This window comes from Carassius auratus, unplaced genomic scaffold (genome assembly GCF_003368295.1).
Source record: "Carassius auratus strain Wakin unplaced genomic scaffold, ASM336829v1 scaf_tig00023401, whole genome shotgun sequence".
In the NCBI taxonomy this organism is placed as follows: domain Eukaryota; kingdom Metazoa; phylum Chordata; class Actinopteri; order Cypriniformes; family Cyprinidae; genus Carassius; species Carassius auratus.
Genome location: NW_020525266.1, coordinates 16,307 through 41,748, shown reverse-complemented (window position 1 = coordinate 41,748; position 25,442 = coordinate 16,307). Strand labels below are relative to the sequence as shown.

The window sequence follows — 25,442 nt, the reverse complement described above, 5'->3', positions numbered from 1 at the left end:
ATCAATAAAAAGACATCCCTTGTTTCACTGGGTATGGTTATATTTATTTCACAAAACAATAATATTCAACAATGTAGAGTAAATATATTATTATAAATTAAACTACTCCCAGAAACATGGCATTGACTTTCAGCCACTGTTCATCAACAAATTTTAATAAGAATGTTTCCATCCTCGCGATTGTCAAAGACAAACAAACAGGCATCCCTTGCTTTCTCAGTCTCTCCTTTCAGGTAGTCTTTGATTTATATTAGACTGTTTTTCTTCGTCCATCTGGAGAAATTCAGGCTCTGTCACCTCTCCATGGAACAGCTCACAGTGGCCCTGAAACCAGCACCATGCTACACCAATGTCCCTTATGAACTTCCTCTTCAGTTCCTCTGCGATCTTCTGTTGAAACTACAAAATAAACTGTCTGTGGGGTAAATCTAAAATTACTATAATTATTTTCACAAAAAAAAAGAAAAGTTTTTACCTCATCACTGTCATCTTGACCCATCACAGTTTCCGTGCTAGCTGGCTTTTTGGTGATGGTGGACTTTGACAACCTAAACACAGACTCAAAGGTTAGGTAAATAGACCATTTGTAGAGCTCTTTTTTTTGTATTTCCAACCACTCAAAGCATTCAACACATTTCTAAACATTCAACATTGTGGCCTCTCCAAAGTTTTGTTACTGCTTTACATTCTAGGAAGAAACATTGAGTTTGTCTGGGTAGTTTGAATGCAGAAGAATCCATTTCATTTCATTAACCAGTTGTGTGTACCTTGGCTGTGACATGTTTTGCTAGAGCAAACGACCCCATCACCTTCGGAGCTGAGGGATGTCATCCTAACAGATAAAACACAAAATAAAAAACTGAGAATGCATTCAAAAAAACTTCTGGAAATAATAAATATATAAAAAAGGAAAACCTTCTGAAAGAAAATTTGAGGTCATCACCTGGCTAAAGTCAAATGTCCAGTCCAGGGCTATATATAGTGCATACTGAAACAGACAACAAATACCACTGAGAAAACTCAAATATTAAAATTAACTGACACCAATTTACTGTACTGTACAGATAACACGACCGTATTCATCTAAATACTGCATCTAAACTAAACTAAACTTCTGCCATCACCATAACTGCTCAGAATCTGTAGTTCACAGCTTACCATCAGCATGAACAGACCACAATCCAGTCCCTCTCTCTGGGTTGGAATATTCTATCAAATATTTAAATATATAATAAAAAAATGTTTATACATAAAACTACAGAACAAGGACTGAAAAAAAGCTGGTTCGCTTCGTCTGCCACCTTACCACGGACCCAATTTTCGTACCAACGAAGAGAGCTTCACCAGGGATTTATAAGACCTGCTGCTTTTGCCGGACCCGCGATCTTTCCTTCCCAGTCAAACAAGGCCGATGAGCAGCATTAAGCTGCTATCCTCGTCAAGCCACAAGCTCCGAGCTTGCCTCGCTCGACACAATGATCATGCCGCCCGAGACCGAGCTCTCCTCCAGCTGGAATCCAACCAGCCTGGGCCGCAGCAAGCCTCTCACTTCCCGCCACCGATCAGCCTTTCACCCCGTCGTTCCGGCCGAGTGGCAGTTTGAGGTCGCTTCCTCTAGTGGCGCAGACCTACACATTTTCAGGCGAAAACGCTAAAAGCAGGTTCTTCTTCTTCATTGGGTTTTACGGCAGTTGACATCCAAAGTGTTGCATCTAAAAGCAGGTTTGCGGCTTAAGTTTGTTAAATGATGTCATGACGCAGTTCCGTCTTCTTCTACTAGTGTTTTGTGGCGGTTTTGGCAAACCAGCGTAAAGATGCATTACCGCCACCTGCTGATCTGGAGTGTGGAGTGCGCATAGATTTGGACTACAGATACAAACGTAGTTCCGTCGGATGATGCCACATTTAACCACGAACAAAGGCATTATTTCCAGTCTTCATCCACACTGAAATGTCCAAGACATTACATTTGTCTTACCGCGCATGTTTAAACCTCATTGAAATGATACAGACATAAGTTCCATGATAAAAAAAAAAACAAACAAACAAAAAATTATGCCTGAATGCACCATAAGTCGCTGGATAAAACCGTCGGCTAAATGCTTAATTCAATTTTAAAAGTTTTCTGGCAGGACCAAATTATTTAGGGACCTATTTTTCCGTTCACAGGCGTGATCACTCAAAATTCATCTAAAACGCATCTGCCCTCGTGTTTTGACTCAGGATAGCAAGTGGGAGTAAAATTACTGTTGCCTTTTCAGGACCGTAATACGAAAAACACTTTAGAAACCACTTAGAAGCGAATAGCACATAACTGCTATTAACCCATTTGCTTCGCATCTTCGCTACTGCAGCATCAACAAAAGAAGGAACATGAACTAACGTGGAAGCAATCAAAGACCTCGAGACAGTGTTAAAGGCTAACGAATGCAAGTTGGCCTCTTAACTGACCTAAAAATGTGGCTGTGTCTAACATGTAGAGGGATGTTAGGGAGGACAGCTGAAACTGTCAGATGTCACTTAGACCAGCGGTTCTCAATTCCAGTCCTCGAGCCCCCTGCTCTTCACATTTTGTATGTTTCTCGTATAGCTTCAGACATTTGTTCCATTCAAACGTAAGTGCCCTGAGAAGTGGACATCACATGACATCCCTCCGTGATTCAAGTTCAAAGCGTATGTGTACGTTCAGTTCAAAGTGACTAACACAGAGGTGTACAGAGGTATATGATGTCACACTTGTCCATGTGTGAAGACGTTGCGCAGCGCAAATCCGTGAACCAATGTTCCAAAGTGAAGTAAACTTCGACGGATTTCCCCTGCTCAGGGAGTGGGGAGCAATGAACACTGTGTAGGGACCATGTCAATCGCAAGGAGCTCACTTCTAATGAGCTGATTATCCGAATCAGGTGTGCTAACAAAGAGAGACATGCAAAATATGCAGACCTTTGGGGAGCGAGGACTGGAATGGAGAACCGCTTCCTTATTCTTTAAGTCAGTGTGAGAAAAAAGAGGTGAGAAGTTGTCTGCGTGACCCGAGTGATGCAAGGTAGTCTGCATAATACAAGAATCCGCACATGCATACTGGCGTAACAAGACCGAGAAGGTCCTTTAACACAAAAGCTAAATCTCTTTGTTAATTCGACAACACAATCGCGGCCAGTGCAAAGGTGCAAGCCCAGAGGAGGGACGGCCTCTTTGCATCAAGCCGGTCATTCGCAGCTATGCTCGTCATTCTTGAAAGGCCAGGGGAATTAGCTCAAATGGTAGAGCGCTCGCTGCGCAAAGGAAGGGGTCCAATCTTTGAGCCCCGCCCGCAAGCGAAAAAGACGCAGAACATGTGAAAACGCCGAAAGATTTCCCCTGCTGCAATACTCGGGGTATATTTCTCTTCGTTTTGAAGAGTTTTAATTACATGTGAGACAACTCTACCCTCCGCGGCCTGGATTCGAACCCGTGCTCTCTCGGATGAGCAGTGACGTCATATGTCCTCGACGTGTATTTTTAAGCATGCAATAAACCGAGACTTTTATTTTGTTATCTATGACATACAATTGATTGATTTTATATTACATAGATTTGTGTGTGTGTGTGTATTATTTAAATGTTTTTGTTTAAATAAAATTAATAAAAAACGTTTCTTCAAATATGTTTTGTGTGTGTGGATATGATTTGATTGATATGATTTAGCAGATTTTTTTTAACTTATCAAAAAAATGTTCTATTAAAATTAGTACAAACACACGTATACACAATATAAAAAGCACAATACGAAAGAGTGGGCCCAAGTAATATATACAAAATGTTTTATTAAAATGAACACACACACATACATACACACAATATAAAAAGCACAATATGATGGGCCCATATAATATAAACAATATACACATTATTTACAATGGAGACGGAGTTTGTCATTTATTTTGCCTGCCGCTGTTGTGCCAACCAATCATCTAAAGTTTTTCCATTAGAGGAGCGTGAGCAAAATGTGGCATTCCCATATCGGCTATGACCAAACTCTTTAGTTTTGGGCTGCCCACATTTGCTGCATGTGTTAAAAGTAACCCCTCGCACATACTTCCTCTTATGGACTCCGCTTTCCGTCTCCAGGGCCCGCCGGCGCCTGTTCCTCTGGGTGTAACGGGACACAGGAGCAGCAGGCGCTGGAGCAGGCGCTGGAGCAGACACTGGAGCAGGCACTGGAGCAGGCACTGGAGCAGGCACTGGAGCAGGCGCTGGAGCAGACGCTGGAGCAGGCGCTGGAGCAGGCGCTGGAGCAGGCGCTGGAGCAGGCACTGGAGCAGACACTGGAGCAGACACTGGAGCAGGCACTGGAGCAGGCACTTGAGCAGGCACTGGAGCAGGCGCTGGAGCAGGCGCTGGAGCAGGCGCTGGAGCAGGCACTGGAGCAGGCACTGGAGCAGGCACTGGAGCAGGCGCTGGAGCAGGCACTGGAGCAGACACTGGAGCAGGCACTGGAGCAGACACTTGAGCAGGCACTGGAGCAGGCGCTGGAGCAGGCGCTGGAGCAGGCGCTGGAGCAGGCGCTGGAGCAGGCGCTGGAGCAGGCACTGGAGCAGGCACTGGAGCAGGCACTTGAGCAGGCACTTGAGCAGGCACTGGAGCAGGCGCTGGAGCAGGCACTGGAGCAGGCACTGGAGCAGACACTGGAGCAGGCACTGGAGCTGGCACTGGAGCAAGCACTGGAGCAGGCACTTGAGCAGGCACTGGAGCAGGCGGAGCTGGGCCTGGACCGGATGTCAAAGCACCAGCAGATGGAATCATTATTGACACAGTCATGTCCGGGTTAAGCACTAGTGTGCCTAACAGTGACCCAGGTGCTGAAATGGGCTGCACAACTCCTGCTGCTGTGGGGACGGGTGCGATAGGGCACTCCCTTTTGGCAGCAGCGGGCCGGCGACCCGGTCGCAGAATTGGAGCCTGTCCTTCTCGATTTGGCGGAAGGATAAATTGATGTTTTGGGCCTGATGTTGATGGCACGTCATCCAATTTTTCCCTCGGCAGAGGAAGCTGCACATCAGCCACATCTATTGGGTCAGATGGAGTCAGTCCCTGGACGAGGACACTCAATTCCTGATTCTTCTGCTGCCGTTGAAACCTGAAAGTAAATTACTTGTAAAATATATATATATGTATATATATATATATATATATATATATATATATATATATATGTATATGTGTGTGTGTGTGTGTGTGTGTGTGTACAGAAGTATTCAGTTCACTGGAACCAAATAATGTGCCTTGCTTACCACTGAATGAGTGTCCTCTGGTTCAGCTCAAACAGTTGGATCATTGTTTCATCCATCAGCCTTTGATTGTTAAGCACCAGCTCTCGGATGTGGTGGTAATCCGAAAGGATTTTAGACCACCTGGGGGTGGAAACTCCAGCCTTCTTGGTCGGTGACTTGTGTAAAGCACACAGCTTCATACAAATGGCCTCAACCAAGCGGCTGGTGCTGGGCCACTGTGCTGGACCCCCAGGATGTCCAATCAGACACCGTTTCACACCCTCCACACCCGTTGTGACTCCGGACCGCTTCAGTGCCTTAAAGCGCCCATGTGTCAGCTGAGGCTGATGTCGAGGCTGATAGTTGACCCGCTGTTTATCAACATCAGGGAGAGCGGTCCACAGCTGGATGGCCTCTGTAACCTGCAGGTCGGTGAGGTAAGGAGCCTCACGAAGACCCACCAGGAAACCAGCCAGATCCTGGACCTTGTCCCACCCAGCGATGCCATCAGGTCCAATGACTGCTCCCTAGTAAATGCAGATTAGATTAGATTAGATTAGATTAGATTCAACTTTATTGTCATTATGCAGAGTACAAGTACAGAGCTAATGAAATGCAGTTAGCATCTAACCAGAAGTGCAAGAATATAGTGTTATATATATACATAAAAGTGCAGAGTAAGTAAAGCTTATGATATACAGAATGTACAGTGGAGTTGCTATATACAATATTGATCAGAGTATATACAGAATATAAATATTAATGTAATGTAGGGATTGTATGTACATTATGAACAGAGCAAAGAATGATTATATATACATTATGAATAGCAGGAACTTGAGAACAGTAATAATAAATACAGTTGAATGAGTGTGCAAAAGTATTGTTTAACAATTATATGCAAAATAACAGTAGTGCAATTATATTTTTGTAGAATAGTTTACTGTGCTTGTACAGTAACAGCTTTAGACAGTTTATAGTGTAATTGATTTAACCATGTGCAGTCTGTGCAAAATATGAGTAGTGCAATACATGTATGTAAAGTACTGTGACCAGTGCAGTAAAAGAGCAGGTGCAGGTTAGATTGGTGGTGTGGCGTTCAGGAGTGTCACAGCCTCAGGAAAGAAGCTCTTCCTGAGCCTACTTGTTCGAGAGCGTAGGCTTCTGTAACGCCTGCCGGATGGAAGGAGGGTGAAAAGTCCATGGTTTGGGTGAGAGACATCTTTGATGATGTTTCTTGCCCTGCCCAGACAGCGCTTCTGGTAAATGTTCTCGATGGATGTTAACTGGGTGCCGGTGATCCGTTGAGCAGTTTTCACCACCCGCTGGAGTGCTTTGCGGTCAGATGCGGAGCAATTGCTGTACCACACTGAGATGCAGTTTGTGAGTATGCTCTCAATGGTACAGCGGTAGAATTCAGAAAGGATCCTAGGACTGAGGTGAACTTTTTTAAGGCTCCGTAAGAAGTAAAGGCGCTGCTGAGCCTTTTTGACCAGGGTGGAGGTGTTTAGGGACCAGGTGAGATCATCTGAGATGTGGATGCCAAGGAACTTGAAACTCGACACACGCTCCACTACAGCTCCGTTGATGTAGATGGGTGTGTGTGCAAGATTTCTAGTCCGCCTGAAGTCCACAATGATCTCCTTAGTCTTCTGGGTGTTCAGTTCCAGGTTGTTGGTGGCACACCACTCAGCCAGGTGCTGCACCTCATCCCTGTAGGCTGACTCGTCGTCATCCTTGATCAGACCTACCACCGTGGTGTCATCTGCGAATTTGATTATGGTGTTGGAGCCATAAACAGGAACACAGTCATTGGTGAATAGGGAGTACAGGAGAGGGCTAAGTACGCAGCCTTGTGGCACTCCAGTGTTCAGGGTTATGATGGAGGAGGAGAGGTTATCTAACTTAACAGACTGAGGTCTGTTAGTCAGAAAATCTAGAATCCAATTGCAGATGGGTGTGCTGATTCCAAGATGACTGAGCTTGGAGATCAGCTTGGAGGGGATTACTGTATTAAATGCAGAACTGAAATCTATGAACAGCATTCTCACGTGTGTGTTCTGACTGTCCAGGTGGGTGAGGGCAGAGTGAAGTGCCGTTGAGATGGCGTCCTCAGTTGACCTATTGTTGCGATAGGCAAATTGGAAAGGGTCTAATGTAGCAGGGAGACAGGATTTTAAGTGGGATGCGACCAGTTTCTCAAAGCACTTGGCAATGATGGGGGTGAGTGCAACAGGACGGAAGTCGTTAGGGACCGAGGCAGTGGAATGCTTCGGTACAGGCACGATGGTGGAGGTTTTGAAGCAAGTGGGGACAGTTGTTTGGGCCAGGGACAGATTGAAAATGTCTGTGAAGACCTCAGCCAGCTGCTCCGCACAGGCTTTAAGCACACGACCAGGTATTCCGTCAGGGCCAGCTGCTTTCCGTCCATTCACTTTACGCAGAGTGGAGTAAACATCTGATGTGGAGAGTGTGAGAGGCAGTTCACTGGGTTGATGCTCAGTTTTGAGTGAGATCTCCTTATTATTTTTATCAAAGCGAGCATAAAAGTGATTGAGCTCGTCTGGGAGGGAGGCAGAGCTGGAGGGGGGCACAGAGTTAGGTGGTTTGTAATCGGTGATAGATTGTATGCCTTGCCACATACGCCGGGGGTCTGAAGAATTGAAGTGTTCTTCAATCCTTTGTTTATGTGTGAGTTTGGCCTGGCAGATACCCTTCCTCAGGTTGGCTCTGGCTGAGCTGTAAGCCTCCTGGTCTCCAGACCTGAAGGCTGCATCTCTTGCTTTGAGCAGGAGGCGAACCTCTCTGTTCATCCAGGGCTTCTGATTGGGGAAAATTTTTATTTTTTTGAGTGTGGTCACTCTGCTTACACATCTGTTGATGTGCTCCAGGACAGAATTTGTGTAAGTGTCAATGTTAATCTGAGAGTTTATGGTGGCCTGGGCAGCAAACTCACTCCAGTCTGTGTGCTGGAACTGATGTTGAAGAGTGGAGTCTGCACCTTCCAGCCAGATTTTAACAGTCCTTATTGTAGGTTTCACACATTTGATGACCGGGGTATACTTGGGGAGCAGGAACAAAGAGAGGTGGTCTGACTGACCCAGATGGGGGAGGGGTGTGACTTTGTAGGCATCAGTCACATTAGTATAAACGTGGTCCAGTGTTTTATGTCCCCTTGTAGTGCAGGAGACATTTTGATGAAATTTAGGGAGAAAACATCTTAAAGTGCAGTGATTGAAGTCCCCAGCAACAATAAAGGCTCCATCCGGGTGCAGGGTTTGTAATTTGCTAATAGCAGCACAAAGTTCTTTCATAGCCACGTTAGCATTAGCGTCCGGAGGTACATAAACTGCAGCTGCAACAATGCAAGTAAATTCACGTGGTAGATAGAATGGCCTGCACTTGATAATCAGGAACTCCAGATCAGCAGAGCAGTAGGTATCAACAATGACAGAATCTTTACACCATGATTTGTTAACATAAATGCATACTCCACCACCTTTGTTTTTACCAGAGGTTGCTGCTACTCTGTCAGCCCTGAAGAAAGAGCGTCCATCCATATGTACCACGCTGCTTGGGACATCGTTGCAGAGCCATGTTTCAGTGAAAAACATAACATTACAGTCCATAAGCCATTTCTGTGTGAGGGTCCAGATCTTTAGTTCATCCATCTTGTTCATCAGAGACCGTACATTGGCAAGGAAGATGCTGGGCAGAGCTGGTCGATGTGGATTTAGCCTTAGCTTAGCACGCAGCCCTCCACGCTTTCCTCGTCTTTGTTTACGGTCTCGACGCCGACGCCGAGAACTTCCGGTCGGTACGAGTGATCCGCTTGTCCGCGGTGATCTCAGTAGCTCCGGCGGGAGTTCGCTGAAGTCGAAAGGATAATCTAAAACTATGTTGGAACACCGTTTGTTGATGTCCAAAAGTGACTGTTTAGTATAGATGTAGTTCGCATAACTGAATCGCGCGAACACGAGTGAAATAACCAGGTAGATTAACACTAATTTCCGAAATCTGGTAAGACGCTGAGCCTCGCGATGTGATCGCGCCGCCATCTTGATCTATTAGTGTTAATATACACTTCCAGTCAAAAGCCTTTGTACAGAAATATTTTTGACATTTTTTAAAGAATTCTGCTCAACAAGCCTGCATTTATTTTATTCAAAATACAGCAAAAGCCATTATATTGTGAAATAATTTTACTATTTAAAATAAAAATGCTTTCTATTTGAATATAGTTTAAAGTGTAATTTATTCCTGTGATGCACAGCTGTATTTTCAGCATCATTCCTCCAGTCTTCAGTGTCACATGATCTTCAGAAATTTGTTGTTCTAGAAACCTTTTTTTATTGATATTATTATCAATATTTAAAACAGTTGTGTACATTTTGTTCAAGATTCTTTGATGAATAGAAGGATCCAAGATAAGAATTTATCTGTAATAAAAAGCTTTTTTAATATTATACACTATACCCTTCAAAAGTGTGGAGTCAGAACATTTAAATCATTATATATTTATTATTAAATTATAGAAATTAATACTTTTATTTAGCAAGGACGCATTAAATTGATGATAAAGACATTTATAATCTTACAATATACACTGAACTTTCTATTCATCAAAGAAACCTAAACAAAAATCTCTAGAAGCTATTTTTAACCTTATAATAATAATAATAATAATAAAGTAAAAAAAAAACAAAAAAAAAACTTGCTTGTAGTGTATGTGGAATAAAACGAGACTGAAACGAAATAAAGCCCTTAGAGTGTCGTACCTGAGCCTCGCCGGAGACACTGCTTCCAGTGTCAGATGTCTGTGACAGCACTGAAGAGGCAGGGGCGAGATGCTGTCCCTCTCCTCCAGATGATGTGGACGGCTCAGCCAGTGATGCTGGGGACTGAGGCAGAGGCAAAGATGAGGGGGTGTTTCTGAGGCAGGGGTCATCCTCATACAGCACTGGAACTGTGATGTCCTCCATGCTCTCTTCCTCAAACCCCTCATCTAGCAGGTCCTGATCATCAACCTCCTCCACCAACCGGTCTTCCTCCTCTGGGTTCTGGAGCACTGGAGTCAGTGTTTTGCCAGTCTGGCTGTAAAGGTACTCGATTCCCAGCAATTCACCTACAATAATAAAATAATAAAAAAAGTGTTCTTAATAATTGATCAAGTACATTGGAGGCTCTAATACTCTAATAACTTAATAGAATATTGCAAAAGAAATAATTAAATGTCTTACCTGTATATGCTCCAGGAGGGCGATAGCGCTCATCCCAGGGCTTCCCAAAGACTGTTCGGCTAAGCCGGTCAACAGCCTCGCTCATGGCACTGCCATATGTCCGAATGGAGGACGCCCGTTTTATGGCGTCTTCCATTCGGTCATCATTCCAACGCATCAAGCCCTCAAGGAGATAGGCCTGAAAATGCGCATCGCTGGCACTGGTTCCTAAAAGTTAAATAATATCAAAAAATATATAAAAAAGGGTTTTATGTGTCACATATGTACAATATATGTACTACACATAAGGTGCTCTGAAGTAATTTGTATACTACATTTAATAGAGTTTTGTAACTATATTAAAAATGATTGTCACTTAGTCATGTGTTACTAGTGACTTGTTAGTAAAGACAGCTTTGTCAATGCTTATGACATTAAAAAGTATAATGTAGAGTGTGACATTTATTAATGCGGCATTACTTTAAAGTGATGGAAGCAGTTACAGTGCTTATATTTTCTACAGAAAAATGAATAATCCATATGCATGTAATACCTGGAATAAAACGGTTCAGGTGGAGGTGGAATGACTCCAAGGAGGTAGAGCCACGAGCACACCTGTAGCAGCACAGCTCCACGCCGCCTTTCTTCAGTGTCCCTGTCTTCATGTACAGCGGAAAGTCCTCTGGGTCTTGGATACACTGGACGTGCTTGCGCTGTTCCTTCCATATCTGCTGGATCCGTTCGTGGTCCAGCAGAGGAACTCCCAGGGTGTCCTTCCCATCCGCACTGTCAAACTGATCAATCAGTGACCCAATCAATCTGGTGGTCTCCTCCACCCCCCTGGTCCTCCTCCGGCAGTGCAGTGCCAACTCCCTCCGGGTAATGCGAGCACTGACCGCCTTTTCTGAGATGTGGCCAGTCTTCTTTGCCGCCAGGTCACCCTCTTTTGCGGAGCGAAGAGCAGCCACATCCTCTGGATCCCACTGAAAGATGCACGTGGACAGACGTGCCATGAAGATCCCATAGAGCGGATGAGCCTCTGTCGTGACACCTGCAGCAAATCGCCGCATGAAGTGCCAGATGTCGAGGCGCACTACAAGCTCATCCCACTCCAAAAACATGATCTTCACCCGCGATTGGCCGTACTGACTGCAGCAGTCCCTGTCCACGTACATCACTTTTGGGGCTGCCTCTCCTGCCTCTCGGTAGCGTTTCATCAGACCAGCTGCCATGGAGTCCAGTCCATGTCCCTCGGCAGCTGTCAGCACAGAGACAAGGACCTGGCCGTGTTCGTTTCCGACATTTGTGCACCAGGCAGCTGTTCCTGAAGCAGCACCGGCAAGTTTCTTTGTGACCTATTGGGAAAAATAAAAGAGTAAAAAAAATGTGCCATATCTGTGCCATATCCGTGCCATATCCATATCTGGCAAATTTCTGGATATAAACAGGGCTTTGATACCTTTTTTGTCGAATCCATCTTGAGAACACAGCCAAAGACAGATGTTAATTTGGCCTTGACCTCGTGCAGTCGCCCCAGAACATCCCTGGCATACACGGCTAACAGCCACTTAGGTTTAGGCAAAGCAGGTAAAAGTGGAGGATCAGCAAACACAGGAGGCTGCACAAGGGAGGACCTTGTGAATGGTTCACAGGCAGTCAGGTACTGCAAGACACGCTGTGTCCATGCCTCACTGTGCTGTTCCATCAGCTTCCTGTAAAGCTGAGTCACACTGTTGCCCAGTGTCCTCTCCCTCATCATCCTCAGCACCCGGTTGTCACATGAGTATCTAAGGAAACAACAGTATAATCATGCAAATGCTTTAGCTGGTAAAAAATAACCCACATAAAAGCACCTAATAATGAATGATTGTCATTATGAATTACCTGTATGTCAGCAAAGCTGGAAACTGACTGCGGTGGCCCATATCCAGCTGTCCTAGGATGTCCTCGGACCAGGCAGGATATTTCTTTTTGCAGCGTTTGCACTCCAGATACTCAGTGGCAAGGTCATACCACCCGTCGATGTCCAAGACCTTACGCACGGTACGGTAAATTCCTGCCGCAGTTAGTCTGTGCCTACCACAGTCTGGGCGAACACAGACGAGAGGAAATAACCACATCTTCAGCGTTATCCATAAGAAAAGGGGCCGACAGAAGAAGAGGTCAGGTGAGGCAGGGGGCTGAGTGTTTATTAAAGGGGGCTGAGGAGGATACCACCAAAGTTTCAGCTGGGACACTAGTTCTGGCTTGCCGGTTCGTGGGTTGGCCTTAAACAGTGTGTTCCGGATCCACTCATGCTGGAAAGGTGGAAGTTGATCTTTCCAGTGACTTGGAAGCTCAGCTGGTGGCCGGTGATGTGAAGGAGCTGGTGCCTTGGCAGTTTCCACTGATGGAGATGGAGCAGCACAGTCCTCTGAGTGAATAGTAAAAAAAAAAAACAATAAGGATGACTGTTGCATTTGATAGTAATATGCCATAAATGCAGCGCACAAACAACCTGCAAAGCACAATTTTTGGACAAGTATTCATAATTATTATGTTATTTTTAGGAACGAGAGTGAAGAAAGTGGTACTAGTGTTAAGGAAGCACATAACCCAGCATACACTTTATTAATTTAAGGAGAATGGAATCAGTGCAGCTGACTGAGAATGAGGATCAGATGGAATGGAGGAAGGAAAATGTGGTGTGATGAATTAAGTGTAAAGCAACGAAGCCCACGGACATGAAGCATACACACAGATAGAGTAAGGAAAAACTGTTCCTCTAATCATTAGAACAATGAATCTCCACCATCCTGTCTGCTCAGGGGGAGATGAAGAGTGAGTGAGAAGAGCAAGCGGTGTGAAAAAGTTATCTAGTGATTATCTAACAACGGGTAAGTTCGGAAACGCAAATAAATACACTGACACCTTTGGACATCCTTACGGTTTTGAAGAAGTGCACTCAAGAAAGCATCCCGCTTGAGGCATGACATGACATAATTCTGTATTGTAAACAAAAAATATTTTAAAATGTTGATTATTTTCCCCCAAGAAATAACGCTTCTCATTGTGTTTTTACAAAACATTCTTGTAATATTTGCATTTGTGTCATATGCCACACCTGTATTTAGCTGTGCTTCACATTGTGATGCAGCAAATACCAGCTCCTCATCGTCATCTTCAGCAGTGGGAACGGACTTGCCTGGAGCACAAATGTTAAAACTATCATTGTGAACAATACACAGAGACAAACATATGTAAGATGGTGCTTACTTACCAGTAGCGAAAAGCTGTATCGGGGTCAAATGTTTGGCTGGGGGTTCTGCTGCTGGAGGAGGTAAAGTGGACTGCAATAATGGATCTGGAAACAGCAAGTTGACAAGTTTGCCATAATGATAAATTAATATATGAAGAAATGCTGTAGGTAAAATTCTATATTCACACTCCTACTCACAGGGTTTAACTGGTGACGTGAGTTTTTTCGCCAGCTGTGAAGGAGACAAATTTTTGCCACGCGCCAACAGCGCTTTCACAGTTGCGGTCTTCTGTACACCAGTTTGGATAGGTGCAGGTGGAGGTGCAGTGGTTGCAGAAGCACTGGAGGTTGCAGCGTGAGGTGCAGGCTGACGTACGCTGGTGACCACAGCAGAAGCCCGTCTTTTCAGGACATATGTCTTGAAAATGGCCATGTTGGTTTTGGGCCTGGCATCTGCCTTAATGAGGTACCTGATGAGGGCTTGAGCCTCCTTGCTCTGGTCCTCATAAACATCTTTCATGGAGCGGCCCTGGAAGTCACCAAACTCCACCATCAAGCAGCCCTGGTCTCCAGTTGCCCGGGCTTCTGCCTGCATTTCCTGCTTCCTCTGATACTTTTCCACTTCTTCTGCCATCTCTCTAATTTGAGAAGTGTACTGTAGGAACAGTTGTTTATTTTGTGACAGGGGTGTTGCCTGCGCTGTCTCAGTGGAAATGCTGAGCACCAAATACACGGCATACCCCAGAGAGTTTTCCAGGAGCCATCTAAATCTCTGGCCCTGGTACTTCCCAAACTGAAGTTTGCAGTGAGCCAGTACTAAAAACTGGTCACTGGGGTCTCCACCGTTCGTGCTGACAAAAGTACTGGCCTCTGACAGCACCTCCTCCTTAGGTTTGGCCCTTCCAGACTCCAAATTTTCAAGGCGCTTCGCCTCCGCCGAAGGCGCCATGAGGAGTCGGCTTGATGTTGCCGATTGGCGTTGAAAAGAGGGATATGCATACATTTTCTGGAATGAAAATCAGAAAAAGACTACTATCTTTTGCAATCTGAAAGACACCTGTATGTTAAGTGTGTAACAATAATTTAACAAGCTACGCATAAACTATATTACTGTGGTAATAAACTTGGCCATGACATAAACTGTCCTGAAGATGAGTTTTCTACAAAGGACAGGAATCCCTGACATATAAAATATGTAATGTCAGTATGAAGTCTGAAATTTCCTTTTATTTCCAATGCTTTCATCTTAAACCATGACTACACACACCAGGCTATAAAATATTACATTAAATATATAATACTTCAAAAGTGGTCATCTTACCCCAGGGTTACACCAGGTGCTTTTACCTCTTAAAATCTCAGCCATTTTTCAGTGTTTTTAACTTTCTGGTCTACCCAAATTAAAATGAGCACTATTCCCATATACTTTTGCTCATATGGATACATTTGGCCTTTTTTGTTTGTTTTTAGTTAAGACTCTCAATGTTTTATTTATAAAAAAGTCATTATTATATTATTTTAGAAAATATACATTTATTTCTTGGTAAATGCATTTTTCCATATCTCCACAACAATTTGGTAACGATTTTTACAATCAAAATGTGTGTGTGTTATTATGTGTTATAACCAAATGTAAATGTAAATAGTTTAATCGATATTTTCATTCATAGGACCCAGAAACCATGACTTCTTAGACAATACACACATCATTGTTGACAGTAGCATAGCTTAATTAGCTGACGGTCGATAACTTTAACTTATCTGATCATTTATCATGTGAAAAGTTACAGGTTCACAGGTACTGAAGAAAGGATGAACTGTATGCTAGCTAGCTATACTGACACGATTCGTTTTCAAAAAATACACACTGTATATTAACCAATAATGACCAGTTTTCAATGAATGAAGTAATAGCCTTACCTTTAACAAAGATGACAATGACAACGACCGGCGATTGGTCAAAAGGAGGCCACGGGAGAGAAACGCGATTGGAGGAAAGTAATCAACGGAAGAGAAACGCGATTGGAGGAAAGTAATCAACGGAAGAGAAACGCGATTGGAGGAAAGTAATCAACGGAAGAGAAACGCGATTGGAGGAAAGTAATCAACGGAAGAGAAACGCGATTAATCAAAAGTAAGCCACAGGCGAAACGCGATTTGTCAAAAGTAAGCCACAGGTGAAACGCGATTGGTTCATGTGGGCTTACTTTGGGCTTACTTCGGCTCAGTTGGTGGAAAGCAGTAGGCGTGCGAGAGGTAGCGGGATCGATGCCCGCATTCTCCAAGTTGGCTCATGCCCTTTTACTCACACATCCCTAAATCAGTGGTTTTCAATCCTGTCCTGGAGGCATCCCTGCCCTGCACATTTTGCATTTCCCCTCATCTAACACACCCGTTTCAAATCATCAGCTCATTAATAGAGACTGCAAGACCTGATTTGGGTGTGTCTAGCACTGACGCAATGCTGCGACACTCCCACGTTAGCTTTTTTTGGGTCTCACAGCTGCCAAAAAGTATTTCAGACATGGTCCTGTGCAAATTGGTTGCAAAACATTGCCATTTTACACACAGTTCCCTAAAGCAGTGGTTTTCAAACCTGTCCTGGAGGCACCCCTGCCCTACACATTTTGAATGTTTCCCTCATCTATCACACCTGTTTCAAATCATCAACTCATTGATAGAGACCGCAAGACCTTATTTGGGTGTGTCTAATAAGGCAGACAATCAAACTGTGCAGCGCAGGGGTGCCTCCAGGACAGGTTTGAGAACCACTGCCCTAAAGAGACCGACTGGGCATCGATGCAATGCTGCCACAGTCTCTACGTTAGTTAATTTTTTTGGACTCAAAGCTGCCAAAAAGTATTTCAGACATGGTCCTGCGCAAATTGGTTGCAAAAAGCGGTCCCACCGCGATTTGAACTCAGATCACTGGATTCAGAGTGCTAACCATTACACCATGAAACCTTACCTGGAGCAGCCGTTGCTCACAGGGCCACAAAGACTGTCACCAGTGCCAAACTAGTGCTGTTTTTTTCTTTTCCTGCGGCAAGAAACCACACAGGTTCCACCGAGATTTGAACTCAGATCGCTGGATTCAAAGTCCAGAGTGCTGACCATTACACCATGGAACCGAAACTGCTTGTTTGGTGGCCAACTGGGAAAAAGATAGCTCCGTGGCAGTGGGGAAGCAGTTATACAGAGAAGTTGGAACCCAGTGATTTTTGGTCACTGGCCCGCCTCAAAAAACGGAAAAGAGTGGGAGATTTTGCCGAAACCCGGGATCGAACCAGGAACCTTTAGATCTTCAGTCTAACGCTCTCCCAACTCCGCCATAGCTGGGGAACAATTGTCTGTATAAGAAGGGGGTGAAGAGGGGAGAGGGAGGAAGAGAAGGCCGAGAAATTCAGGAAATCGCAGGTTCGAATCCACGCTGTCACATAAAGTTATGCGTGTATTTGTTAAAAATCATAAATCGATTGTTTCGTGTCCAAGTTTGATTTTAAAAGTAATGTATTTGAAATTAATTATTGTTTCGTTTCTAAGATTGATTTTGACAGTAATGTTTTTGATTTAATGATTCTTTCGTTTTTAAAATTGATTTTTATTTTATCCTCATTATCATTATCATTAGTCCAAGTGCATTTATTAAGGCAATCATTTTCTGTGGCAGTAGGGACAAAATAACCTCCTTATTACGGCATTCACACTTTATTGTATCATATTACTTACTGCAAAGCTACACGTGACACTGAATTTAACTGTAAACTGAATGTCATTACATTCAATAAAACAAATAAATACAACACACCAGTCAAAGAGAAATATATTTATTAACTATATACATATTTTAAAAAATGTAGGAAAAGTACTAAATTCAATATAAAATTAAGAATTTTAAGTGCACACGCTATATAAAATAAGTACAAAAAAATATATAAATATATACATCAAAATCTACACATTTTGGTATTTTACTTTATACTGCTTCCTCTACACATAAACCTTTCTATAATAATAATAATAATAAATAGTTTAACTTTATTTAATATGTATATATATTTCCATATGTATTATAGTGTATTCACATACATACCCACATGTTTATAATAATAATAATAATAATAATAATACAAGATAAAAAAAGTGCACAGTATAACTCTTTAACATTAAATATGGCTGGAAGATAAAAAACAGAACAGATCCAACCAAGAGAACAAAATGAATGTATCACACATAAATAAATGAGTTATCTTCTCATAATCTGTAACCACTGCTCCTTCGTAATTGTTTCTTTATTAGGGCAATATATTTTGCCTTTGTACTGGCTATGGCCAGTTTCTTGAGTACGAAATTGGCCACACATTCTGCACGAATTTGCTTTTACAGTGCGATTGTACGATCGTTTGGTTGGAGTGGCTGTGTCATTTGCAGGTGGCTCAGAGGAAATTGCTCCAGGGTTAATGGTGGAAAATGGGGCTGGGCAGGGCACCAGAAACATCTGAGACACAACAGGGGCAGTGGGTGTGTCAGGAACCAATGGGTGTGGTGCTGTCGGCCTGGGACAAATTGTCCTTAGCTGGCTGGACGTGGCTGAACGCTGAAGGTGTACGGCTGATGGCCAGATTGAAGTTGCTTAACTTTAAAGTTGTTACATAACCTTATGAAAATCATTTCAACAAGGCGACAGCAATTAGGCCACTGTGCTGGAGAGCTGCTAGAACCCAAAACACACCTTTTTGTGCTGTCGACACCAGGAGTGAAGACAGCTTTCTTTTTTTGGGACCTAAAACGTCCTGTAAGTAGCCTGTCTTGATGACGAGCAGCATACACCACCCTGTCTTTATCAAATTTGTCCAGGTTCTGCCACAGACCCACAATGGTCGCAACTTGTTGGTTGGTAAGTGTGAGGCTTGTCTGTGTGCGCAGCTCCCCCAGACACTCTGCCAACGCATCCACCCGGTCCATTCCAGGAATGCAGTGTTCGTCAACAGCCTGGAAATATATAACTGTTGGTTAGGTATTTACATGCTGTTAAGTAAGTTTACTGCTTAATGGCAGATAATTAAATGAGTGACAATTCGTATAGAAAAGGAAATTTTACCATTGCTGAGGGCACTGGTGTATCTAAAGGATCCTGGACACTGGGTACTGGTGCAGCTGAAGGAGCCCGGACTGTGAACAATGGTGAATCCTGGACACTGGGCACTGGTGCAGCTGAAGGAGCCCGGACTGTGAACAATGGTGGAGCCTGGACACTGAGAGGTGGTGCAGCTACACTGGGCACTGGTGCAGTTGAAGGAGCCCGGACTCTGAGCAGTGGTGGAGCCTGGACACTGGACACTGGTGCAGCTACACTGGGCAGTGGTGCAGCTGAAGGAGCCCGGACTCTGAGCAGTGGTGGAGCCTGGACACTGGGCAGTGGTGCAGCTGAAGGAGCCCGGACTCTGAGCAGTGGTGGAGCCTGGACACTGGGCACTGGTGCAGCTGAAGTAGCCCGGACTGTGAACAATGGTGGAGCCTGGACACTGGGCAGTGGTGCAGCTGAAGGAGCCCGGACTCTGAGCAGTGGTGGAGACTGGACACTGGGCACTGGTGCAGCTGAAGGAGCCCAGACTCTGAGCAGTGGTGGAGCCTGGACATTGGGCAGTGGTGCAGCTACACTGGGCAGTGGTGCAGCTGAAGGAGCCCGGATTCTGAGCAGTGGTGGAGCCTGGACACTGGGCAGTGGTGGAGTCTGGACACTGGGCAGTGGTGGAGTCTGGACACTGGGCAGTGGTGGAGTCTGGACACTGGGCAATGGTGGAGTTTGGACACTGGGCAGTGGTGGAGTCTGGACACTGGGCAATGGTGGAGTCTGGACACTGGGCAATGGTGGAGTCTGGACACTGGGCAGTGGTGGAGTTTGGACACTGGGCAGTGGTGGAATTTTGACACTGGGCAGTGGTGCAGCTGTAGGAGCCTGGACACTGGGAACTGGTGCAGCTGGTAGAACTGGTGGACCTGAAAGGACTAAGTCATCTGATGCCACAAGATTTGCCACTGTGGCTTCCTCTCCAAAGAAATCAATGAAACCCTCATCCTTTTCCACTTGCTCCTCCACATCTATCTCCTCCAGCAATTGAGAGGTCCTATCAGAGGTAGGGCACATGTCCTCCAGGGGCTGACTATTCTGCCTCAACAAGTACTGTACTCCAATGAGCTCCCCTGAGGAAATATTTGTAACAGGAAACATTTTTAATGGAAATTATGCAGAAAGGTTTATTTAGAAATGCAGTAAATATTTTGTTGTCCACTTCTGTATGAACAATATATATCTAATTCAGAGGGTATCATAAAAAAGACAGGATTACTCTATATTCTACTATGTATTTTATTTTCTGCCCTGAAACCTAGAACACAGAATAATGTATAAATATTCTGGTAGTATAATTTTTCTCTGATATGTCAAAATTACATTATTATTGTCCAAAAGCACTTGTAATTTTACCAAAAACATGCTACATCATGAGCTGCATTTATCAAAATATTTTTACCTGTGTATACTGCAGGTGGAGTGAAGCTAGGGACCAATTTCCTGCCATACAACTTATTGTAGTTCTCATTGACAGAGTAAACCAGCTCCCCTGTGTAAGAGCGCAGAGTTGAACCTCCATCTGCAACAGCAGCTTCAGCGCGGTCCTGATTCCAGCGTAATAAACCTTCCAGGAGATAAATCTGGAAGTTCAGGCTGTTTGCGCTATTCCCTAGAAAAAGAAATAGAAAGCCAAATATTGCTTTGAGAAAATGCAAAACATAAAATTTAATCTGCAAATATCTTGATAAACAGGAATTAGTGGCAAAATATGGTATATTCTGACATGACAAACCTGGAATAAATCTGTTTAGGTGGCAGTGAAATGATTCCAGGGATGTGGAGCCTCTGGCACAACGATAAGTTTTTAGAACCACCCCACCCTTGCTTGTAGTTCCAGTTTCAGTATAGAGCGGCACATTTGGAGGGTCTTGGATACAGGTGATGTGCCGCCTCTGGACATTCCAGATGTGCTGCATTCTCACACTGTCAAGTAGAGGAACACCAAGAGCATCATTCCCCTTGCCACCCATGAGCTCTCTGATGAGCATATCAAGGAGGCGGAAAGTGGTTTCTTCTCCCCGTGTTCTCCTCCTGCAGTGCTGGAGCAGCTCAGCTTTAGTTAAATGATGGTCCAGTTCTGCCTCCGACAGAGTAGGCCAGCCCTGTTGGATGAGTTGCTCCCTTTTGGCCTGTCTCAGCAGAGTGAGATCCCCTGCATCTCACTCAAAAATACAGGATGACAGCCTTGCCATAAAAGTAGGGTACAACTGGTGGGCGTCAGTGGTGCACCCTACTGCCAGACGTCGCATAAAATGGCAAATGTCTAGGCGGACGATGACATCTGGCCAGCCGCTGAACCGCCTCTTCAATTTAGTCTCTCCCACTTTCTTGCAACAATCACAGTCCACATAAATGATAGTGGGAGGATCAACACCAGCACTCCGGTATCGCTCCATGAGCCCTGCAGCCATGAGGTCTAACCCAGCCCCTTCATTCGCAGTCAGGACACTCATCAGCACCTGACCTATCTCATTGCCCACTGAGGTAAGCCACTGTGCTGTGCCTTTCGCAGGCCCGCTCAACTTCTTGGTGATCTGAAAGAAACAATAAGCATAGCAAATAATACAACATGCATCCAAATCAGTTACACTGAAAAAAATAAAGCTCTCTTGGTCTAACAATACATCATAGATAAGGGTACAGTCAATTAAGCAGCTTATCTGACCTTCTTAGTTGAATCCATTTTTAAGATTGATCCATACGTGGATGTTATGCTGGCCTTTATGTGATCGAGCCTGTTGAGAATGTCCTGACTATATACAGTGAGGAGCCATTTGTAGCTGGGTACTGAAGCAAGTGGTGGTGGCTCCTGGAAGTGCAGCGGATGCAGGCCACGATTATCAAAAAAGGCCACACACTCTGATGTGTACCGAAGCGCACGTTTCAACCACTCCTCACTGTGGTTCTCTCTCAGCTGGCCGATGATCCTCACTGGGCCATTCCCCATGCCCCTCTCACGCAGCAAGCGAAGAACCCAAATGTCACAGGCATACCTTGGAAAAAAGTATTCATTTAAGTATCTTATTATAAGGTATCTAATTATTGTAGGAAATATTTATCAGAAAGGGTAGTACATAAGTGAAAATGACTGCAAAATAATTACTTGCGTGTGAGGATGACCCTGAATTCAGATCGATGGGCCAGGTCCAACTGCTGCAGCACAGCATGACTCCAGGACAGGTAGCTGGTTCTACACCTGGTGCAGATCAGGGTCTCTGTCACCAGGTTGTAGTATCTGTCAATGTCTAACACCTGTCGTACCCTCCTGTGCAGTCCACCACCACACAGCTGTTGCCTGGCACAGGCAGGGTTAGTACACTGGAGCCGCACCTTCCACAGCTTATATGGCATCCAGAGCAAGAGACGCTGTGAAAAAAACCTATCAGGTGTTGGAGCTTGGTGGTACAACAGGGCTGGTGGTGGGGGGTGATACCACAACTGTAGGTTTTCACGCAGCTCCAGCTTTCCCTTTGCACCAACCCTAAAAAGTGCTTCTGACACCCACTTCTGGTCTTGCTGTGGCATTGTCTGTGGCCACAGAAGGGGGAGATCTTCTGGCTGAGATGAGACCTGCTGATATTATCAAAAACACTGGTTTAAATAAAAGCTAAGAGAGCATTAAATGATGAAGACATGGCTATATTTTGAATGAGATCTTACTGGGCTCCTCACAACAGTATTCTCAGAAACAGTTGATGGCGTTGCTGTTTTTTTGATGCGTTGTGAACTCTGAGGTGGAGGAAGGAAGAAGGAAGAGGAGGACTGGATGACGGGCTGATGAGGTTTGGGGGATGGAGGAGGATGAGGATCAGAGGGTGGACATGAAACTGTAGCTGAACTGGAGTGCTCTAACATCTGTGGAGTCAAACATTATGAATAATCTATTAAGGGGATTGCCATGTTTTTAATACATTAAAATTACATAGTGATAAAGTCATGATGACATTATAAAAGTCTTGATGTCTTTTAATATTAACCTGAGAGGTTTTCCTCTGGGTGCTCAAATTAGGTTTTGCTGCTGCCACATGTGAGCCTCCAAACCTTGACTTTTCAAACTAAAAAGATTTGTCATGGTTAGTGATAACAAAACCCTAACACTATAGTTAAAGGTTGAGATGTTTCAGTATCTGCAGTGATGCATGCAATAGTGTGGTCTGCTTACCATTGACAATGTCAGTTTAGGTCTCTTTGCAGGACATGACACATCACTGACAGAGGGTGTGCTTTGGGCCGGGGTGCTCTGTGATGCTTCCCCTGTGACTTGTGGATGAACCTGTGACATGCATAAAGTACAAAACAGTCTTCCTAATGTGATTTTAGATATAAAGACACATTGATGTTGCAAACACATCTATCTATTTATGCAACTTGAACCAGGCTAATTGAAGTTACCTTGTGAAAGCCACAAATACATGTCTGAGCTTCCTTCAGAAGAGTGGTCTGTCCCCTCATTTGCAGTGGGCACTTTTCTATCTGTGAACATGAATTATACCTCTGACACTGGATCTCAAAACACCTATAAGTCATCATAATTGTATCAATATAACATTGTATTTTACATGTAATTACTTAACCATACACATAAATAAAAATACCACAATGTATTGTCAAAAAAGTTTGTTAGTTTGCCCATGAATCGAGCTGCATAACTTACCTTCTGATACATCTCATGCCATCTTTTTTCTCAGGGAGAATGTCTATTCCCCTGCGTAGATGGCCAAACTCCTGTTTGGGCAAAACTCTCCAGACGCGCAAGCCATTCAGCATTACTCATGCCTTTGTGAGACTTAGCTGAAGCCATGTCGTTGCCTGAAACACTACATAACACGTTACACTAACTGCCATTGTAGCCTGTAGCATTTACCCTCCTGCTGTGTTCATTTCATGATAGCTAGTTGTGTTCCTGGTCCAGAACGACCGCCATATTATAGCAGATTATAAGTTCATTATAATACACATATTATCTTACATATAACATGTTGTGATTTATTTATTTATTATTTAATGCCATGTCAGCAGCAGGGGCTATATTCATGCCAAGAGGAAACATTTCAATTGCACAATTCAGTCATATATATAATGTCAAAACAATTATATAACATTTATATATATATATATATATATATATATATATATATATATATATATATATATATATATATATATGTATGTTTGTATCTATGTGTGTATGTTTGTACAAATATAAAAAAATACATATAATAAGATTATAACAAGAACAAAAGTATAAGAACAATTAGAGTCTTAACAAGTTGTGATAGATCTTTCTATTATGACTGTATGTCTCAATGACCTAGGCTCATACAACACGTTTATGAGTATAAATAAATAAATAAATATATAGCATTATGGATTAATTTGACTAAAACAAATACTCAGATTAAACATATTGTGGTCTTTCAACTGTGTCCATGTGATAAGGGCATGAACCTGAATGTATAAACTTATCCATTCACTTCTTTTGACTGGTCATAACATATGTACAAACATATAACATACGTGTAAAAGTTAAACAAAACATTAACATTTTCCAAATTTATTTTGTGTGTTCAAATGCCGCATTTGGAAAAAGCTGTGGAACCTTATGACAATTAAATAAAAAGCTTTTTTTTTTCATTGAGAAAACTTGTTAATCGGTTAAATTCGACATATTTACAGTTACGTTAGCTCCGGTCGTAATAGTATTTACACATCAGTGACAGTTGACGTTACGTAGTATCAAGGGGTAATCATAGGCTAATTTACATGGCCAATCTTGCTATTCGTAAAGAACAAAAATCCTAAACCATTTCATTCATATCAAGATATAAATAACATACATGAGCGGAATGTAAATAATTTAACGTTACCTGAGCGGAGATTACATGCAATTGGCGAGGACGTGCGTGATTGGTGTATGAGAAATAGACCTTGCCATTTCATTGGACGCGGAAAAATAGAGATCGCAACGTGATTGATTTATAAAAGATAGAAGTCGTAACGTGATTGGTTTTTAAAAGATAGAAGTCGTAACATGATTGGTTTTCAAAAGATAGAGGTCATAACGTGATTGGTTTTTAAAAGATAGAAGTCGGCATACTATTGGATTAATTTTACAGACTTGTGGTTGTCAGGTAAAGCTATTTCGGCCACAACAAGCTCCTGCTTAGCAAGCAGGGATTTCAGTGAGATCACCCTACTCTTTGTCACAGGAGAAGAGCAGAGCAGAGATGAGCCCTCAGACAATAAAAACAGCTGGCCAGTACGGGGATCGAACCCGCGACCTTGGCCTTATTAGCACCACGCTCTAACCAGCCGAGCTAACCGGCCTCCCTTCGCCATCTGTCTCTACCCGATTGAATAAAAAACTGCCTCAATGTTAATGAACGCAACGAGACAACAAAGCTTCACGTTTTATCCCGACCAAGGGCTCGTCCGGGATTTGAACCCGGGACCTCTCGCACCCAAAGCGAAAATCATACCCTTAGACCAACTAGCCTTCCTGTGCTGGACCGAGAAAACAGAGCTACTGCAGCATCAATAAAAGAAGGAACATGAACTAACGTGGAAGCAATCAAAGACCTCGAGACAGTGTTAAAGGC

The 25,442-nt window shown here is 43.6% G+C and overlaps 3 protein-coding genes and 3 non-coding genes across 6 annotated transcripts; all 6 read right to left on the bottom strand.

Moving 5' to 3' along the window:
- Nucleotides 1-805: 805 nt before the first annotated feature.
- On the bottom strand, nt 806-12,591 carry LOC113077860 (uncharacterized). The gene is made up of 8 exons (XM_026250129.1): nt 12,356-12,591; nt 11,931-12,258; nt 11,025-11,826; nt 10,493-10,699; nt 10,031-10,377; nt 5,274-5,779; nt 4,681-5,119; nt 806-832 (listed from the first exon to the last, which is right to left on the bottom strand). The coding sequence occupies exons 1-8, from the start codon at nt 12,589-12,591 to the stop codon at nt 806-808; spliced, it is 2,892 nt and encodes a 963-aa protein (XP_026105914.1).
- A 31-nt stretch (nt 12,592-12,622) lies between these two features.
- Nucleotides 12,623-14,705, bottom strand: LOC113077861 (uncharacterized). Its single transcript, XM_026250130.1, has 5 exons — nt 13,908-14,705; nt 13,731-13,814; nt 13,575-13,655; nt 13,398-13,455; nt 12,623-12,884 (listed from the first exon to the last, which is right to left on the bottom strand). Exons 1-5 carry the CDS (start codon nt 14,656-14,658, stop codon nt 12,809-12,811), a joined length of 1,050 nt encoding a protein of 349 aa, XP_026105915.1. The 5' UTR covers nt 14,659-14,705; the 3' UTR covers nt 12,623-12,808.
- A 2,063-nt stretch (nt 14,706-16,768) lies between these two features.
- On the bottom strand, nt 16,769-16,840 carry trnaq-uug (transfer RNA glutamine (anticodon UUG)). Its single transcript has one exon. It is a non-coding gene; the product is annotated as a tRNA-Gln (tRNA).
- A 5,102-nt stretch (nt 16,841-21,942) lies between these two features.
- Nucleotides 21,943-23,312, bottom strand: LOC113077859 (uncharacterized). The gene is made up of 5 exons (XM_026250128.1): nt 23,236-23,312; nt 23,006-23,116; nt 22,821-22,898; nt 22,504-22,698; nt 21,943-22,413 (listed from the first exon to the last, which is right to left on the bottom strand). Exons 1-5 carry the CDS (start codon nt 23,293-23,295, stop codon nt 21,943-21,945), a joined length of 915 nt encoding a protein of 304 aa, XP_026105913.1. The 5' UTR covers nt 23,296-23,312.
- Nucleotides 23,313-25,096: 1,784 nt separating this feature from the next.
- Nucleotides 25,097-25,170, bottom strand: trnai-aau (transfer RNA isoleucine (anticodon AAU)). The gene has a single exon. It is a non-coding gene; the product is annotated as a tRNA-Ile (tRNA).
- A 97-nt stretch (nt 25,171-25,267) lies between these two features.
- trnap-ugg (transfer RNA proline (anticodon UGG)) lies at nt 25,268-25,339 on the bottom strand. The gene has a single exon. It is a non-coding gene; the product is annotated as a tRNA-Pro (tRNA).
- Between the last annotated feature and the right edge of the window lie 103 nt (nt 25,340-25,442).

Bases quoted from the DNA above. Each gene is read 5' to 3' on its own strand.
- LOC113077860 (XM_026250129.1), bottom strand. From the start codon at position 12,591: ATGTGGTTATTTCCTCTCGTCTGTGTTCGCCCAGACTGTGGTAGGCAC. The intron at 10,700-11,024 runs GTATTACATGCA...TTTAACTTTTAG, and splicing joins CCTGAACCGTTTTATTCCAG to GAACCAGTGCCAGCGATGCG. The intron at 5,120-5,273 runs GTAAGCAAGGCA...ATTTACTTTCAG, and splicing joins CAGAGGACACTCATTCAGTG to GTTTCAACGGCAGCAGAAGA.
- LOC113077861 (XM_026250130.1), bottom strand. From the start codon at position 14,658: ATGGCGCCTTCGGCGGAGGCGAAGCGCCTTGAAAATTTGGAGTCTGGA. The intron at 13,656-13,730 runs GTAAGTAAGCAC...TTTGTGCTCCAG, and splicing joins GATACAGCTTTTCGCTACTG to GCAAGTCCGTTCCCACTGCT. The intron at 12,885-13,397 runs GTAAGGATGTCC...CTATTCACTCAG, and splicing joins GAGTGCACTTCTTCAAAACC to AGGACTGTGCTGCTCCATCT.
- LOC113077859 (XM_026250128.1), bottom strand. From the start codon at position 23,295: ATGAGGGGACAGACCACTCTTCTGAAGGAAGCTCAGACATGTATTTGT. The intron at 23,117-23,235 runs GTAACTTCAATT...TGCATGTCACAG, and splicing joins GTATTTGTGGCTTTCACAAG to GTTCATCCACAAGTCACAGG. The intron at 22,699-22,820 runs GTTAATATTAAA...TTGACTCCACAG, and splicing joins CCCAGAGGAAAACCTCTCAG to ATGTTAGAGCACTCCAGTTC.